Source organism: Pezoporus occidentalis, unplaced genomic scaffold (genome assembly GCF_034315485.1).
Source record: "Pezoporus occidentalis ecotype Australia unplaced genomic scaffold, CSIRO_AGI_Poc_V1 ctg249, whole genome shotgun sequence".
Lineage (NCBI taxonomy): Eukaryota > Metazoa > Chordata > Aves > Psittaciformes > Psittacidae > Pezoporus > Pezoporus occidentalis.
In genome coordinates, this window is record NW_026914383.1 from 375,595 (window position 1) to 394,467 (window position 18,873).

The window sequence follows — 18,873 nt, forward strand, 5'->3', positions numbered from 1 at the left end:
TTCTTATTCCTGCAGTACACATACGAACGTCTCCCAGGAGGTGACTATGGGTTGTTTTTTTCTCTTCAGGTACTTGCTCAGAAATGAGAGTGAGAAAGATAGGGTTTATGTAGGACAGCACCAAATCTGTGAGGCAAACAGGTCTTGGCCTGTGGCGGAGCGCTGGCCCAGAGAAACCGCCCGCACCTTCTCGGGGGTGAGCATCCCTCCCCACAGCACCTCGTTATTCAAACCGTTTCCCCTCAGACACCTCGTTTTCAGGCAGCGGCGAGAAAACCACCTCCCTGCAGAGCTGCGTTAGTATGAGAAGAAAAAAAACAGACGCGAAACCAAAAATAGGGGAAAAGAATCTGCTCTTCTCCACAGCTTAAGGTCTGGGATGAGGGTGGTGGCCGGAGGCAGCCGGATGAGCTGAGGGGGTCTGGACGAACCCCGCAGCAGCGGCTCGGGGCAGCGGGCGGGAGGGGGTCCCGCGGCGGGGGGACCTGCCCGCTGGCCTCCCCCCAACGTCACTTCCGAGGCTGGAGACAAAATGGCGCCCGAACGGTGCCGGAGCTGAGGCCGCTCCGCGCCGCTCCGAGCCGGGCCGCAGGCGGCGGCAGCGGCGCAGGTGAGAAGGAGGCGGCGGGAGTCGCGGTGCTGCCCCCGGGCGCCGCCGCGCCGCAGGGCGGGCCGGGCCGTTAGGGCGGTGGGCAGAGCCAGCCGCGCGGCGCCGGGGGCGCGGCTGAGAGGGGCCCGGCCCGGCGCGGGAGGAGGGGACCGCGGCGACGGCGGCGGCCCCGCGGCGGAGCCTCCTTCGGGGAGGTGGAGCCGCCCCGGGGGGGATCCGGGGGAAGGTGGGGGCGGCTCCTGCAAGTGCGAGGAGAGACCGAGGGACTTGAGTTCTATGGGAGAGCCTGATGGAGAGCGGGGGTCCGGGGAGAGAACGAGAGGAGGGGGATGGCGGCAGAGGCCACTGGGGAGAAGGCGCTCCATCCCTTGGGCTGTTATTCCATGTTTTTTCCTTGAAATCGCTGCCTCGGAGGTGTCAGCTGGCGAAGCAGAGCTCCATAACCGCTGCCAGCCCGACGCTGCGAGACAACAGTTGTCTTCCCAATAGTTGCAATACACACCGTCTTCAAAACTTCTGGCAATTCACATGCCTTAAAGCTCGCTGCAGGTCAAGGGTCTGCCAGACTGCGTGAGAGGGGCCTGGGGAAATGGATTTCAGGATTGATTTTCTAACTGGAAATGTCTTTCCTAGGACATGTCGCATAAAGCAGAGGTTTATTTCTTCATGATGGTGCAGTAGTACCATGGGGAAGAATGTTCCTGCCCAGGGCACGGGTTTGGAACTAGATGATCTTAAGGTCTTTTCCAACCTAAGCCATTCTGTGATTCTATGATTTTGTGGCTGGGGTGAGAGAGAAAGTTTAGGACAGATCAAGGGAAGTATCTTCAAGTAGGTTTTCTACTTGAAGCCAGAGCAGTAAGTGAAGTTTTGCTGGTAACTGTCTCAGGAGTAGGTGGCTGAAGCCTGCAGTGAAATTTCCAGTGGTTTCAAATTCACATGAAGCTGCAACATTTCCATTGTGAAATGGTAAAGAAAACTTTAAATTGCTTTCAGCCATTGCAGAAGGAAGGGGAGGTTTTGTGGTTGCACCTGATATCTGATTGTTCAGTGCCAGTATAAATCCTTCTCTTGTTTTACATTTGAGTAATCAACAGTGGACAGCTCTTGAGAGCAGGACTGGTTGTGTTCCTGATGCTGCTTCAGTTTGCTGTTCCCAGTCCAAGCTCTTGACTTTGGGCATGTTATTTGGATGCAAAGTCTTTTTCAGTTTATTCACACATATGAAGTAGATCAGGAGAACTGGAGATGCACAGCAGTGTGGTATGCAATTATTGTGTTGGCTGAAGACACTTGCCATGTTTTAATGAAAATCACGTGTGTGTTAAGGATTCAGTTATGCTTTCCTTGGTATAGAGAGGCCTTCAGGTGTTAAAACATATGATGATGATCCATGTGAGCATTGGTACTCTCCAGATAAAGAACTGCATCATTGATACAGTGACTTTTAAGTCCAGAAGAAATACTGGATTTGTAGGGACAGCAGTGAGAACCATGTTCATGATGGTCTTCAAGCATCTAGCTCCCAGGATTTGATAGGGCAGAAGTGTGAAGAGCCCATGGATTAAAGCATAAAAATGAGGTTAAATTTCACTTGTAGTGTAACCCTACTAATGCTAAATAAAAGGCAGATCATCACTTTGGATAAAATGTCATGGGTAGAAATGTCCCGATGAGTGTGGTGTTTAGAGATTCCTGAGCTGATCCCTGTTTAGTGTAGGTATGAGGATCTGAAGAATAGCCTTTTTCCGGAGTAGCATGGAAGAGGGGGGAAGGATGTTGAAATACTTACGTACATTTGTATAATCTAGCCTTATTTTTCTACATGAGCATTTGTTGGAAAATGGAAGTAAAGCAGAAAGTCAAAGTGAGCTACTGTTTTTCTGTAAAAACTAAAATGGCTCTTGCAGTCGATCTCCAGTGCAGTGATGTCCTCATTCCACTCTTTTACATAAAAGGCTTGATCCTTAGGGGTAAACAAGTAGGAGCATATAAAAAAGAGGTCTGAATATTGTTGCTTACTGGATGTCTGTCTGTTGAAAACAGAAGTTCAGAGTGATTTAGAGGTGACCGCTGTGGTAATGTTTTTTCCAGTTAGTATCCAGTTGATAGTTTATTTGCAGTGCGCCTGCAAGACCTTCGACTGGAGCTCTGAACCAGAAAACAAAAGCAAAAATAAGCTTATGGGAATAGTGCAGTACCTTGATCACTGTGAGTCACTTTGTTACTGGTGAGATGAGAGACTGCTACTTGTATGGTTTTTATCAGGGATTTGTAAACAGCCGGGGTTCATAAACTCATGGGCCGGATATCTGCATTGGCACACCTTTTTGAAGTGCAATATATTTGCTGTTATACTTGTTAGCATATTTATCTGTACCAGTGTGTTTTTTTTCTGTGGCAGTATTCTGAAAAAAAAATACTTCTTTTTTGTCTCTCTATAAAAACATGCCTGTAGACAAAAGTGGGTGGCTCAGTCCTGTATTGTAAAAATGAATGACAGAAATGGATGTTTTCACATAGTAGCAAATCAGCAATGTACTTGTCTGGTAAATTGAATTGTAAATTCAATTTCATTTGAATTTACTGTTAGGAAGTAGAATTAAAAGTGTATTTAGGTCTGAAGATTGGAGTGGTATTTTTCTATATTTGCAGCTCTTGGAGACTTCCTGTTTTCTGCTGACTTCTCTTGACTAGTTGCTGTTTAATAAAGTCAAGTTTTTGTGTTTGTGATTTCTTGGCTTATTTTCTCAGTTATCTGAATAAACCTTCCTATGGTATAGCAGTTTATTTGGTTACATAGAAGTAAGCAAAGCTTTTTTCCTAATGGACAATAGGTGGTAGATTTTTGTGTTCAGAAAATCGTTGTTTGCCCATTTTTTTCTCCTTATTCTGGCAGTCTTGAATAACTGACCATGTTTTGCAGTTAAATGCCCACAGATAGTGCTTTCATTTCTATCAAAAGCATATGTTAATCTTTAAGAGTTAACATGAACTTTATTTTTTTTTTTTTGCAAACTTTATTTCACCAAATACATTGAAAATTGTGGATTAGAGCAAAATACTCTATTACCGGCATACCATTGAATTGGAAAAATGTAAGTGCCCTGATGTTAAAATAAAACCAAAAAATGATCTGTTCAACTAAAAACTAAAAGAGCCCTGCTGTGTCCCAGCCTGAGCCCCTGGTCATTAAGAGAGCACTGTTGAGACTTTCAAGTTTTGTTCCTGGTTCTATAATGAACTTGTTTTTACTGGAGCAGTGACATAATGCATGTCCCATTTTCAGCTTCCAAAAGAGTGTTGATGCTCTTATGTCTGTTTTTTCTTTTTTTCTGAACTGGAAGCAGCAATTCCAGTTCTCATTCAAAGTGCTTTTTGATTCTGAGATTTTTTATTTTTTTAAAAAGGCACCTATAGAAATTATAAATGTGGTTTATAAAATCAGAAGGTGAAACCTAGAAGTACCATCGGATTTAGTTTGAAAAAGATGATCTGTAGTGTTAGCTTTGTATACAACTGCTTGCTTTTGTTTGCAGCCTGTATTCCCAGCAGGTGTCTTTGTTTCTTTGTAAGGGAATATTTAAGAATTCTGAAGTGTAGAATTCAGAACTAAGGTTAAAATGTTTTTTTTTTGTTTCAAGCATTTTGTTTTACTGTGACCACAGTATTTCCTTAAACACAAATGCCTTGTATTTTCTTCTCTAAAGAAATATAATCTGTTGCTTAACAGTGCCTCTAAATACATTTTTCTGACACTCTTAAGATTATATGATGCAGTAGGTCTTTTTTCTTTTGTGTTTGTTTCCCAGATGCTTTAATGCCTTGAGAAAGAGTATAGTATTTTTGTACTCATGAGATAAAATAGTAGGTAGTGGTTTGAAATGAATGCGACTTTGCTGTGTTTTCTGGAAATGAATATTAAAAATTCAAGTTCCTGTACTCATAATGTGCTTCATTTTTGGCATAGAACCTTTATTTAGTTTTTCTTAGGTACTTAGTGAATCTTTGGAGTTTACTGTGGTAGATGTTACTAACAATATTCAGGTATTTCACTCTCAGATGCAGATAAATGTTACTGCTGAGTTAGGAGGAAAGGTTGAATCGAACCATTTGTTACCTCTGATGGAGTTGCTGATGTGAGTTTTTCCAGAGTACTAACACAGTTGTAGGCTATTGCTACCTTTAAAAATGATCTAATGTGGTCATCATCACTTCTTTAAACTTCATATATCATATTTCTCTGGCTAACAAGTCAGAGCAGTAACATTTTCTTTGGGGCTTTCCTGGAAGATCTTCAATAAGACTTGTCTCTGTAGCTAAAAAGTCATTAGCTTATGAAATGAAAGCTTGTTTCTGCTTGCAGAGACAAGAGGATGTACATTGTTGGTAGTTATTGATCATAGGTGCACTAATATTTGTATAGCAGTTTCTTTTTTTTTTTATATTTGTTTCATATTTTCTTGGTTTTTTTTTTTAATTTTGTACTAGAAGTTAAAGTGCAAGTTTAATGTTACATATACTTTGTCTTCCTCTGTCATCTTTCATTTAGATGGCAAGAAAACTAGCGATTATACGTAAGGCTGCAAGAACTCTTAAGTTCTGGGTTTTTTTTCCCCCAGTGCAGTTAATCTTGTTTTCCACATCGTTGAGTTCATTGTTAATGAAGTAGATAACAGAGGAAGGAAGAAATGGGGAAATATTTTTAGTCTCTTTTTCAGTTACAGAGCTCATATATGAACTTGTCAGTATACTGCAGGTATAAGTGTATTTTAAATTAATAGCAATATAAATACTTGTTGAAGCTTTTGCTTTACTGTAGCTTAATTTATCATTTAATTGTTATTTTATGGTCAGCTGGTTCCTCTACTAACTTGTAGCTGCAAGTGTATAGAATAGTACAGTAATTACCTAAATTGTATTATGTGGATGTTTAAATACATCAGGATGTTAAGATTTGATGTAATCTTCTAAGAAATGCTATTGAGATGTTTGACTATAACCAGTTCTATTAAAGCTGAATAAAGCCTTTATAAAATTTGTAAAAATGGTAGGATTTTTTTTTGAAAAAAAAAACAACCCTCTTTGAAAACAGTATTAATTCGTAGCAAAATAATGTTGAGTTAGTCTATGAAATACAAGAAAAGTGTATTCTTACTGCTCATATGAAACAGAAAAGTTTTGACTGCTTTTCAAGTCTTTGACTAATTTGCTTAACTTGGTGAGAAAGGAAGCTTTCAGCACAACAGCGTTTTAGCATTGAGCCCTTCAGCCTATCACTTAATTGATATTTGCTGGTTGTGACCCAAATTCTTTATGTTTAGTGGCTGAGTAGCAATGGTATTGAAGAGTTATGGGTTAAATGTCTTCCTCTTTTACTCAGTGTTGAAAATGATGTGTGTACTTAAGATGACTGTCATTTACCATCATGTAGCATACGTGTGCTTCCTCCAGGAGGTTTTCGAGTGTTTTTCCAGTGTTCAAGGCCAGGTTGGCAGAGCCTTGGGCAACATGATCTGGGATGAGGGTTGGCACTGGATGATCTTAAGGTCCTTTCCAACCCAAACCATTCTATGATTCTGTTATTCTAAATCACCTTCCAGAACTGTAACAGCAAATGGTTATGTGAACAGTTAATCTCTTGTCATTGAGGGACTAATAATCCTCACTGTGAGGGAGGAGTAAAGGTACAAAAGGCACCTGGAGACAATAACCACTTAAACTGGCAGCTACAGCCATAGTAAACTGGCAGCTACACCCATCAGGCTGGGCTGTAAAATAGCATCAACAAAAAGCTCTTGCTTTCGTTGTCTTTAGGTGAGTAATCATTTTTTGTTTTGTAGCCAAGTATAGCAAACCAAGACATTTGCTACTAAAAAGTTGTTTTTCCCACCAGAAAATGTTTTGATGCGTCTTCTGCTATCCAAAATATTTCATTTATAAATTGACACTGTGTGGGTATTGTCCCAGTGAACAATGAGTAGGAGCACTGGATTTTTCTCTGTTATTCAGGCCTCATCTCAAGTACAGAAGTTTTTGTCAAGGCAAGATTTAACTGTCTCATAAGTGACTGTGATTAGTAATGAAACCTGTAGAGCCTTCCTTACTTCTTGTACTTTGGTGTAGGCTATGTTCTCAGTAATAGAGAAAATCTTAGAAGATCAAATGCTTGGGATGTCTTATTCCTAGGAATTGATTTCCTTCAGATGTTTAAAAGCTGTTCAGATGGAGCTGTTTTATCCAGCAACTGGACTTTGCTGGCATACTGTAAAGCCCACTGAACCAGCTGCAAAAGTGGAACTGAAATACAGATGTTTTGGCTTTTTGTGTAAATGCTCATGCAATATGGAAATATCGGGGCAAAAGGGAGTTAATCTTGGAAGAGCTGTATACAACTGAAATACCCTTTTCAAGGAGTTTTTTCCTTTTCTGAGGAATTTCTTAATGTAATGTTTCTAAGACGTATGGCATTGTTATGCAGCAGTAAGAATTCTTACAGTGCAAAGATGTGAAGGATTATATGAAATTTATTCGGAGTATGTATTTCTGGAGTATGTTTTCCTGGAATGTATTTTAAGTTAAATGTTAGTATTTATACAAAGCACTTGGTGAAGAATCAGTTAATTGTTGTTACTGAAGACGAGGAATAAATAGCAGTACTTCAATGAAGTGCTTTAAGTGATTAGGTACGAGTTAACATCCAAAACAGGGGGTTGTTCCTGTATTGAAAATTCTGTGTGTCCCTGGGAAGGATGGGGTTTCCGGCACTCGCAATAATGCTTTTATGTAGGTATTAAAAAAAAACCCTAAAGTGAAGGAAGTGGGTTGATGTACTGGACTTTTAGGTACAGCATTGTTCTGATTAGTTTTACATTGAGTCCTGGGGTTTCAAATTTGATGCTTACTTCATCTAGGAAACCTTATGAAATCTCAGGCATTCTGCTAAACAAGAATGCCAAATGCATTAATGTAACAAAATACCTCAATAAAAGGCTTAATTTTAAGCAAGAATTTCCTGTTTCTAATACGAGAGCTTGGAGACTCAAATGCATACATTCTGTTAATTCAAAATCCATTAAAGGTGTTTAATAATGCTTTGATACTAAATTCTGCTCCCCTAAAGTTCTTAAAGGTACTTAATCTTGACCAAGCTCCCTTATGTTTAAAAACAGATGAAACAATCAGAGGAGCACATTTCTGTTGCTGCATCATTTAAAACTGGAAGAAAGATTAATGGGAGATAATAATCTTGAGATTATTCATGTTCATTTGAGCTATAACAACAAATCCATAGCTTGGAGCAGATTTTATTCTTCTCATAAAGCAATATGCACCTTTGTGACAAAGGGATCCCTGCACCTTTAGGAAGGGATCCTCCAGGTCTGTATGTGCTTTCACTGTACATTTGTAGGTAGGTACATGTTACAATTGTCTGTTTTTCTTTTTAGGGCTCATGTAATCAAAGGAGTTTCTTTGTTGTGTGTGTCTTTTCAGAACACAACAGGAATTCAAAATGAATCAGGTGAGTATGAATGTAAGACTTTATCAAAATGCTTAGATGTTAGACAATAATAATAAAAGTAAACTATCCACTATAAGAGAAATGCGCTCTAAAATCTTCAGTGTATTTAAATGTCATAATCCTCCTTTCCACAGCGTGTGTGTTTGTGAGATGTATTTTATTTCATTTCATGATGTTTTTTGTATATGAGTTACCTTTAGCAGCATGTAAGTTACTACTGTTGGCACCTCTTGTAAGAACACCTTTTCCAGAAAAATCCGTTTCATCCTGAGGCTTTTTGTAATAATTCAACTCCATATGAAAGTGCCTTGAAAATTGAAGGCTTCCATTATATTTTTTTAAAGCTTTTCTAACCACTTTACCATTTCAAATGTGCAGTGAACAATCAGTCACGGAAATTGATTGATCAGGACATTTCACCCTAAGCTTTTTCCCTAGAATCGAATGAAAAGACTGGGGAAGCATATTTTATCTGTGGCGTGCCTATAGGGATGCACGAATATCCTGACTGAAGGGTGTTGTTTTAATCGGTGCCAAGTGTACATGATTTTACTTTGCATTTGTCTCTCCAAGTAGGAATCACACATCTGTTTGTGTATATCGTGCACAATTGTTTTATTTAAAGATTACTTGCGGAAAAAGTACATCTTGCCTTAATTTTCTCTTGTAAGTACTTTCCTCTTTGAATGATCTTACAAAGTCTTTTTGGTGTGCGAATGTGAACGTAGGATGTTACATGAAGGAATGCCATTTTGAATTTATGAAAAACGTCAGTTATGTACAAAAGTCATATGAAATGCTTTGTATACTTTTCTTTATTGATGCCTGTATCTATTCTAACGTGCTTTTATTACCCTTTGTGCCTTTTTCTGATCAGCAGCAGCTTTGAATACAGCTAGCACTTTGCTCTCACTGTTATTACAGGAGTATATACATAGTACAGGCAAATGCAGTGTGCAGTGGGTTGTTAGGATGTTTCCTTTTATTTTTATTTTTTTCTTCTGATTTAAAATTAAAAAAGAATCTTCAATATATATGTTCATTAAAAAAGTAAAAAACCAGTATTATCTCTATCACATCCTTTAAATATGTATTGTAAAATACATATTTGTAAGATATACACAAATAGAAATTATCATACATATATATATTAAAATGACATTTGCTTTTGCACAGTTTTAAGCCTTAGCAGTCTAATTTGGGGTAGGTGGGTTAACTGTTGCTTCACAAGTTATTTCTAGAGGCTTGAAATCTTTACACCTCTAAGGTTTGTTTTGAATGCACTCGGTGCCTGTTGCTCTGTCTCCTTAAGTAGTAAACCTGCCTTAAGAGTCATTCTGATAAGCTTTGTATTCTGCTAAAGTTCTGAAAGCTGTAGATCCTCATATTTACCTGCTATAATTGACTGTTTCCTTTCCATTTACCTATCTGTGTCCCATCATGTCCTATCTATTGTGTTTCCCTGCTCCCAAACTGTTTCTAGAATGAAGATTTCTGAATTGAAACAAAGCCTTCATCTTTCTCTTTGGGCTTTCACATTTAGTTTCTGAAGTGCACAGAGCTCATGTTGCTTTTTACTGTTCAATTACCATTCATATTAAGTTTGTATTTAGCATCAACCCCGTGGAGTTTTTTCTTGCAGTGCCCTTGTCATTTCATTCACTGTTAACAAGTTGTAGTGCCATGTCTGTATAATGCATGATGCCAAACGTCTTTCAAGTGTTCTTTCTTCTTATCTCTGCTTTTGGTGTGATGTCAGTGACCCTGAAACTAATTGGTCTACTGTTAATTGGGTTTATATGAAAGGACTGTTAGTTTTGTTGTTTATCCCATAGAAATCTTGAAGAAGGGAAAGAAAACCTTTTCATAAGTACTTCCATATGGCCGCCTTGTAGTAAGGAGAAGGCTTAAAAAAGCAAGCTGTTGTTGGAATTAGTATTTTTAGGTTTCTAGGAAGACTGCTGTCTCAGGATAGACAGGATTTGTTTTCCTGTCTGTTTTTAAAAGAGGCCTTCCTTTAACATGTGAACTCCTTCATTGAATATGCTGAGTAATGTATTTTAAAAACGCCAAGCAAACATGGGGGTTTTATTGCCTCTCAGACTGCAGTAAGATAGACTAGAAAAACAGTTGTGTGCTACCTGGAAAACTGCATGGGAACTTAACTAAAAACTGGGGTGGTGTCTGTTAGCAAATGACACCCACGCTTGTACTAAAGCTCCCTCCCCACATTCTTTCTGATTTTTTCGGTGACTCTTTAAAGTATTTCCAATACATCTTTTAATTTTCAAGTACCCACAGTGAAATTGTGGCTGAGGGGTAGCTAGATAAGGGTCTTGGGACAGAGAGACGTTTCTGCTTCTGACTTCCCTTCCTTGTACAGTCTGGTTTGTGTTGGCAGTCTTAGTCCCTTCATCTCCTATTCACAGCTACTTCTTCTGCCAGCTCCTTTTCACAACTACCTCCTCTGACTTATCTGCCCTTCCTTGCTCTCCCAGTAGCATCCTTTCCTTTATTTTTTCATTTATCTTAATCCTCTTCCCACCAAAACATGACACTGACTGACTGTCATTACACTGTTCAGGATGATTTCTTTTTTTCCTTTTTGCTCTGATCTCTGGTTATCTGTAAACATCTTATTTACAGATACAGGTACTGTTCCTGCTCTGCTTAAATACTGCTTGTAACATTATAATCTAATTTGTGGTTGCTCCATAGGTACAGTTGTGTAGAAAGTGGTGTGAAAAATTGCTGAATGTATTGAAAGGTACTGTCAAAGCGATTGGACTCTGATGGAGATAAGAGAGTTTCAGTTAAGGCACCTTCAGATGATTTTTTGGCATTGTTCTTAAGTCGCTTCACCCTGTCTGATTTGATTGAAACAATGTAATATTCCTGTTGATCTTCAGAGTATGAAGCTTGAAAGTGAAATGAGCCTCAAATGCTTTTGTAGTCAAAACTGCAGTCCTACAGTGGGTGAAAAATACTGTGTTAGGACTTCAGTTAAATGCAAAAGTTGGCTGTAGGACATGCACCATTCTTACCAACAGGAGATTTCTTTAAAATGCGATTAAGTGTTGGTGGAAAAGTGATTGGAATACGATATTTCTTCTTTTGGTAGACAGACATTCCTGGGGGACAGGCTGCGATCTGGAAAATGTTTTAAGTAGCTACATTTAAATTGCAAATAAAATGAAATTGCAGTGATTTGACTAAACTAAACTGTTGTTTATTTTACCATTCAGTATTTGGTTACTTATTACCATTCGTTTGAGGTGTGAAATGTATTATGTCCTAGACCATAGCCAGTTTTCTAGTACTTGTGAAATCCTGTAATATGGCAGGTGTCGAAGTAGTCTGAGTGTTGTGTTCTCTGAATGTAGCTGCTAGTCTTTGATTTATGTAGGCAGGTGCAAAATAAAGTTCTGATTCTGAATTACTGCATACAAATAAATGGTGGAACAGTTTTGGGATATTAATGGCTAAACTATTAAGGAATATGCCAGACATATCAGAGAACACAGTGCAGGTCCTTTCCAACCTTAACTATTCTATGATTCTATGATTACACTTGTCTTAGATCAGTTGAGTCTAAATTTTAAAGTTTTGGTAGGTTAAAATTTATCCACAGGCTTGAGATTTTCAATTGCTTGCCTGGCTATGGTTGTAAAACAATCCACCCAAACCCCAAAATGAAACCCAACTAAAAACCCCGCCCTGCTTTTGTTAGCTTGAGACTAGAAGAGCATTGTTCTGATAGCTGTCTTCTTCCCTCTCTTTAGTCCCCCTCATCTGTGCCTAGATATAATTTAGTAGAAACCACAGTGAAAAACAGGCTTGGTTCTTCCCTCATGAAATCATGGCATAATGTGCTAGAATGACATTTAGGTTTCTTTGATATGCTGAGAAGTACTCAGAAGAAGAAACATACTTGTTTCTTTTTTGTTGGAGACATGGCTTCTTGTATATCAGTTCAGGGCTAACAGATGTCTGAAAATCAGACTTCTTTCATCCCTGTTTTTTCTTTTGGATTGTTGGAAGAGCAGAATAACACTTAGCTCTGCTTTGAATAGCCTTCAGCTATTACAACTAAAGATTAAGGATTTATTTTTATTTCGTCCCTCCTGGTCTCTTCACTCTCTTGGATGGGATGGGATTTCTGGCATTCTGTTCCTTCCATGGTTTCCAATTTTGAGGTCTTTCTCCCCCACAAATAGCTCTCAAGGATGTGTCTGTGCAGCTGTTAGGGCTTACCAAGTCAGCAACAGAATAACCTTGCTATGACTCCAGTTTTATCATATTTCTCATTGTTGCTGTTAAAACTGGCAGAAGACATTGTGACTTAGTCAGAAATGCAGGGAGAAATTACCATACGCAGCACCCTCACAAAGATGGGGTGCCAAGTAGAGAAGGTTGAGGAGCTCAGTTTTGCTTTAGAGCTAAACCCCTGAAATTGGATAGCATGTAGAGATGCATTTTTAAATAGATTTCAGTAAACTTTCAGCATGACATATTTCTGAAGTGCTCAGTGGACAATGCTCTGAGTACTACTCTGTAGGAAAACTGGCATATTTACGGCAAGAATAATTTTTGGAAAGCCAGGGTTTACTTGGACAGCTGTAGTGTTGCCCAAGTTGTTGTTACTTCTCAGTTTAACACCTCCTGAAGCTTGCTCAGATATTAAATATAACATCCTTGTCGTGGTTTAAACCCAGTCAGGTAATTCGTTCGCTCACTTCCCCCCCTTTTCTTGCCCTCCCCCTGCTCTCGGAGGGACGGAGAGGAGAATCGAAAAGAATGCAACTCTCACGGGTTGAGAAGAACAGTTTAGTAACTAAGGTATAACACAAATCACTACTGCTACCACCAATGATAATAATGATAAAGGAAATGAATACATCATCTCACCACCAGCCGACCGATAAATCGCCCCCCACAGCCCGACCAAGCAACCACCCATACCTCCTCCACCCCGGCAGTCTCCCAGCCCTTCCGGCTCACTCCCAGTTACATCCTGGCCATGACGTGCTGTGGTATGGAATACCTCTTTGGTCAGTTTGGGTCAGGTGTCCTGTCTCTGCTTCCTCCCAGCTTCCCCTCCTCCCTGGCAGAGCATGAGGCTCACAAAGTCCTTGGCCAAACCTAAACATCACTCTCAGCTCTGTTCCCAAGCTGAAAGTCAAAACACTGCACTGCACCTGCTACCAAGAAGGGGAAAAATGAGTGCTACTGCTGAACCCAGGACATTATCCACCCCTTATTCCATACCATTCACGTCATGCTCAGATCCCACATTTTCAATATACCATCACTCTTATCTCAGTGCACTCTTATCTTAGTGCATGGACCAGTCCCTATAAAGCTGCTGAGTCCATCTGGTCCATGATGTCAGGCTCCATCTCTTGTAACAGTCTTCCAGAGCAGGAGAGACTGTGTGCAGTGTTCACACTCGTGAATAACCTGGGCAATAGTGTCCATTGCTAAGTCCACCCCTCGATCATGAGTCCATCTCTGTGTTGCATCTCTGCCCTGATGGCCTGAAGTGTCATGGGCCCACCGGGCCAAAAATAATTCACCTTTACGTTGCCAATCTAAGTCCATCTGAGCCACTTCAATCTTAGCCGCTTGGTCCCCGGGGCCGCTCTCCCGGGCCGGTTCGGCTGCCGCCGGCTCCCGGGGCCGCTCCCCCTCGGCTCCCCGCAGCCTCACGAAGATGGAGAGTAGGGTGAGGGCCAGGACGGTGAAGAGCAGCCGGACGGCCAGGTACAAGTCCACGGCCACGTCCGTCCCGCCCTGCTGCTGGAGCCCGCCCGTATTACAAGCCATTGCCATAAAGCACAGTGAGACAAGAACCTTAGCCCAGGCCCCATACTTGATAAACACTATCACAGCAAATACCGGCTCTACGTAAGTTACAACATTCTGAAGCTGTGAGATCAAGCGAAACAACTCTGAGAGCCAATAAATCAGCATTGTGACGAGTGACTATTAATCCAGTCAAATCTGTCGTTATCTCAACCCTTCGTGCCCCACGTTGGGCGCCAAAAAGAACTGTCGTGGTTTAAACCCAGTCAGGTAATTCGTTCGCTCACTTCCCCCCCTTTTCTTGCCCTCCCCCTGCTCTCGGAGGGACGGAGAGGAGAATCGAAAAGAATGCAACTCTCACGGGTTGAGATAAGAACAGTTTAGTAACTAAGGTATAACACAAATCACTACTGCTACCACCAATGATAATAATGATAAAGGAAATAACAAGGGAAGAGAATACATCATCTCACCACCAGCCGACCGATAACTCGCCCCCCCAGCCCGACCAAGCTCTGACCGATACCTCCTCCAACCCTGCAGTCTCCCAGCCCTTCCGGCTCACTGTTACATCCTGGCCATGACGTGCTGTGGTATGGAATACCTCTTTGGTCAGTTTGGGTCAGGTGTCCTGTCTCTGCTTCCTCCCAGCTTCCCCTCCTCCCTGGCAGAGCATGAGGCTCACAAAGTCCTTGGCCAAACCTAAACATCACTATCAGCTCTGTTCCCAAGCTGAAAGTCAAAACACTGCACTGCACCTGCTACCAAGAAGGGGAAAAATGAGTGCTACTGCTGAACCCAGGACAATCCTTCATCACCACCAGGAATTGTTTCTGACCAGAATGATTGAAATTTGATTTCAGAGGGCAGGTACTTTAGGGCCGTTGTACGTGGTTCGATGTATGACTTAATTCTCACCAAGCACGATTCTTTCAGAAGTGGACAGGTTTTATGAGAAAATACATGCTTGTAATGTTAAAATTCTGGTAATTTTTATCAGGAAGAGTGTTTTAGTGATTATTATGAGGTAATAGAGCAAATTGTTTAATGACAAGTCTGAGTAGCATTTATTGTGTTCTACAAAGAATAGTGTGAATGATATTTTAAGTTGCCTATTGAACCTTGTAGGCTGCTTAAATTGGAATGAATCACTAGACATTCATAAATCATTTACTAGCTTTCTGTTGCCTTTCAAACTTTAATATAAAAATACCTTTAAAACTTTTGTATTAATTACAACCTGCTGGCTAAGGATTCTGAGTGGTTGATTTATTTAGGAATTATGATTAGAAGGATTTGGAAATAATAAGCTTTACGACATTCTTTAAAACCTTTTATTATCTGTAAAATCTACTTTTTTATCTTACTCTGTTGGTTGCAGAGAAGTAGACTTGACATGCACATACTCCAGTGTCAATCTGTGGAGTGAAATGGCGTGTTCGTAGGTTGTAAATAGAGCAGTAGAAAGACAACAGTAGACACAGAGTAGCTCTGTGAAGTACATTAAAAGCTTTGCTGTGTCAGCTGCTCTACTATGAGAGTACTACGCACATTACTAGTCCCCAGGATGTGCAGGGTAGCTTGTCTCTGTCACCTAACATTCAGTACTGGGTAGTACAGGTACATCCATGTTTATGGCAGAGTAGATGCTGTATCCCAAGTGCAAGTTCTGCTGTGTACATTGGAGTAGTTATTGTACTGCAACATCTTCGATTCAATAGGCAAAACTTCTCATTTTTATGAACCATATGTACTTCTTGGAACTTGGAGTGTGGTTTTCTCCGTAAATTACTGTTTAGTCTTTCTCACAAAAGATACCTTTTCACATAAGCCAATACCAGAAACTAGTTAGAAATAAAGACTTGCTAATACATGTGAAATTATCCTCAGTGCGGTGAGTAGCTGATGTCCCGGCTTTGAACTCTATTTCCAAAGGCATCACTAGGGTGTTTCTAGGCAAGTTATTCCTGTTACCGATGCTTTACGTAATTTTTTCCTTGTGCATAGAGGCATACACAGTTGTTTAATTGGGAACTTCAATGTGCATGTTTAGGAAATGATTGGCAGAATCAAAATGGAAGGTCTGGACCCTCAGACCGTAAGTGCTCTGGAGCTGGAATTGCCCTTTGGTTTGAAACTAAGATGGCCTTTTACTCTAAGGGGGAATACCAGTTAGCTTTCATTATGAACGCAAATAGTACAACACAAGGGCATGCTCAGGAAAATTGCAGTTTTCCCTTGAAGGAAGGATTTTTTTAACAAATACAGAAAATGGAAAATGCTTAGACTTGTTAAAAGTACAAATAAATACTTTTCAAATTTAATGACTTTTAGCATTTAATTGCCTACTTTTCTATTAATAGACATGCCTTCAACAGTTAAATATATTTTTTCCTTCCTGTTGATCACCATTATTTTTTATGGACAGATATTTATGTTAAATAGAAAACAAAATGGCTGGTTGATAAGACATACGTGTGTTTTCAGTCAACCTTTTCATTAATGCTGTCAATTCTGATAAAGATAAGCCACATAGAATTAAGTGAATTAAGAAAAGTAACAATGCAGGTGGTGATGCTTCAGGACAGAATCAGTTTACATTATACCTCTGTTTTAGGGACTTCTACCATTTTATTTTTTAAGAAAACTAGGATTTTAGAAAACTGTTGATAGGATGGTTATAAAATAAAGTGAAAAACCTTTTACTCCTCCTGTGCTCTGGCTGGTTTGCTGCGTACCATTTTAATCAGTGTACTTTGGAGTGGCAATTCACTTGCCTAAAAAGGCTTACACTAAAAGCATCATGTGTTGCTCCTATATATGCCAGCCTTTCAGAAGCTGGCAGAAACATTTTCTAGCATAAGAGATAATATTTAAGATCTAGTATACAGCTGAAACAGAAAATAATGAAAACTTTTGGTGTCTTATTATCAGAGAAGTTTAGGTCTGAATGTGAGATGCGGTTGTTGTATCTGTCTGTAATGTCAGGCTGCCCTAGTTTCAGCTGTAATAGTTATTTTTCCCCTTCCTAGTAGCTGGTGCAGTGCTGTGTTTTGACTTCAGTCTAAGAATGATGCTGATAACATGCTGATGGTGTAGCTGTTTCTCAGTAGCACTTACTCTGATCAAGGACTTTTGAGTCCCTCGTGCTCTGCCATTGAGGGGGGGCACAAGAAGCTAGGAGGAAGCAGAGACAGGGCACCTGACCCAAACTAGCCAAAGGGGTATTCCATGCCACAGCACGTCATGCCCAGTATATAAACTGGGGGGAGTCACCTGGGAGACCCAGATTGCTTCTCGGGTTGGGCTCAGTGTTGGTCAGCGAGTGGTGAGCAATGGTATTGTGCATTGCTTGGGTTTATTGTTTGTTTTCCCTTTCTGCTTTCAGTTTTATATTCTCTCCCCTTGTTATTTCTCTTATCATTATTAGTATTCTATTGTACTTTTATCTCAAGCCATGGCGTTTACATTCTTCGATTCTCCTTCCCATCCTGTAAGGGAGGACAACGGGAGGTGGGGGGTGAATGAGTGGCTGCGTGGTTCTGAGTTACAGTCATGACTTAAACCACGGCACAGGGGGAAATTGATCTGCCTATTTTACTTTTTAACCGGAGTCAGACTTTCCAGGCAGGTTACATACAGGCTAATGTGTTTTCATGCTATGTCTTACTTTGTTGAAAAATTTTGAGTTGCCTAAAACCAGAATTAAGCATATTGTTTACAAATCTGTTGTGTAATCAGTAACTAAGTCTTCAGTGGAATACTTCAGGAACTGGAGTTTTTTATAGTGATAACTCATAGATATTAAAACTCTTAGACCGTTTCTGTGAACACTTACATGATACTTCTCTGAAGGAAATCTCAGCAGGTAGATGAATTTACAGTGTATTTTATCTGAAATTTGGAAGAACTTTAATTACAAACAGTACAAAGGAATGTTCTCTCAAAATAACGTAGCATTTAACAACACAATGTTACTGACATAATTACTTGTTAAATGTAGTTTCTTATGGCATAGCTGACCAGTAAAAAAAAATGCAACTGAAAACTGCTCCATGGATGAGCTTCAGATTACCATATTAATGAGCGGTTTCAAGACTTAATACAAAGCCTGAACTTGTATGAAAACTATATTCTGAAAAATGCACATATATCCATGGTGTAGGACCGCAGTGCTTTTTTGTTACATCTTTAGGTATAATATAGTAATGCTGTCAGGTAAGTCATATTCAGATGGCAAGAGGAAAATACCTTTAGCTCTGTTCTCCAGGTAACTCAAAGGAGAATCTTTGTTTGTAAGGAGAGGCCAGAGGGAAATGAATGTTACTGCTTGTGATCAAAACACATCCATTAACAAAAGCAAAATAATAATTGCAGCAGCTTTAGTTATCAGTGTTCTGTGTATATCTCTATTGTGGTCATAGAACTCTGCATTAAGCATAAACAAGTGTAATAAAAATAACAGTGAAATGGCAATTTGGAAATTTTGCTTTAATATCAGGTCAGGGTTTTTTATATCTTGTATGAGTTGACAATCTGTTGTGCTATTGTTTTTACCTGTTAATGGTTGTGGCCCTTCTGGGTTTTTAACTTGTAGAACACAACTGAAGCTACTGTCACTGTGGAGACCTTGGATGACGTACCTGAGCATGTGCTTAGGGGGCTTCCCGAGGACGTGAGGCTCTTCCCATCTGCTGTTGACAAGACACGGCTTGGTGAGTGCTACAACTGTGAAAAGGAAATGAAGAGCTGTACACTAGATCACATGAATTACAGTTGCTGTGAAAGTGTGGTGCCTTCCTGTGCTGAGTAGAGATGGTGTCTGGTGCATTTATCTGAAATAATTTCTGTTGGAAAGAGTGGACATCTTCCAAGTTTCTCCAGCATTCTAAGATGATGTTCCTGGAACATCAGAATTGGGGTCTAAGATAGACCA

The 18,873-nt window shown here is 40.0% G+C and overlaps 1 protein-coding gene across 2 annotated transcripts in view; it reads left to right on the forward strand.

The window, feature by feature from the left end:
- Positions 1–475: 475 nt before the first annotated feature.
- Positions 476–18,873, forward strand: part of PRDM2 (PR/SET domain 2) — a 75,534-nt gene continuing 57,136 nt past the window's right edge. For both annotated transcript variants that reach the window (XM_062622834.1, XM_062622835.1), the window contains exons 1-3: positions 476–610; positions 8,059–8,132; positions 18,535–18,652. In XM_062622834.1, the coding sequence (XP_062478818.1) occupies positions 8,124–8,132; positions 18,535–18,652 (127 nt within the window). In that variant the 5' untranslated portion in view covers positions 476–610; positions 8,059–8,123. The remainder of the gene's footprint in view (positions 611–8,058; positions 8,133–18,534; positions 18,653–18,873) is intronic.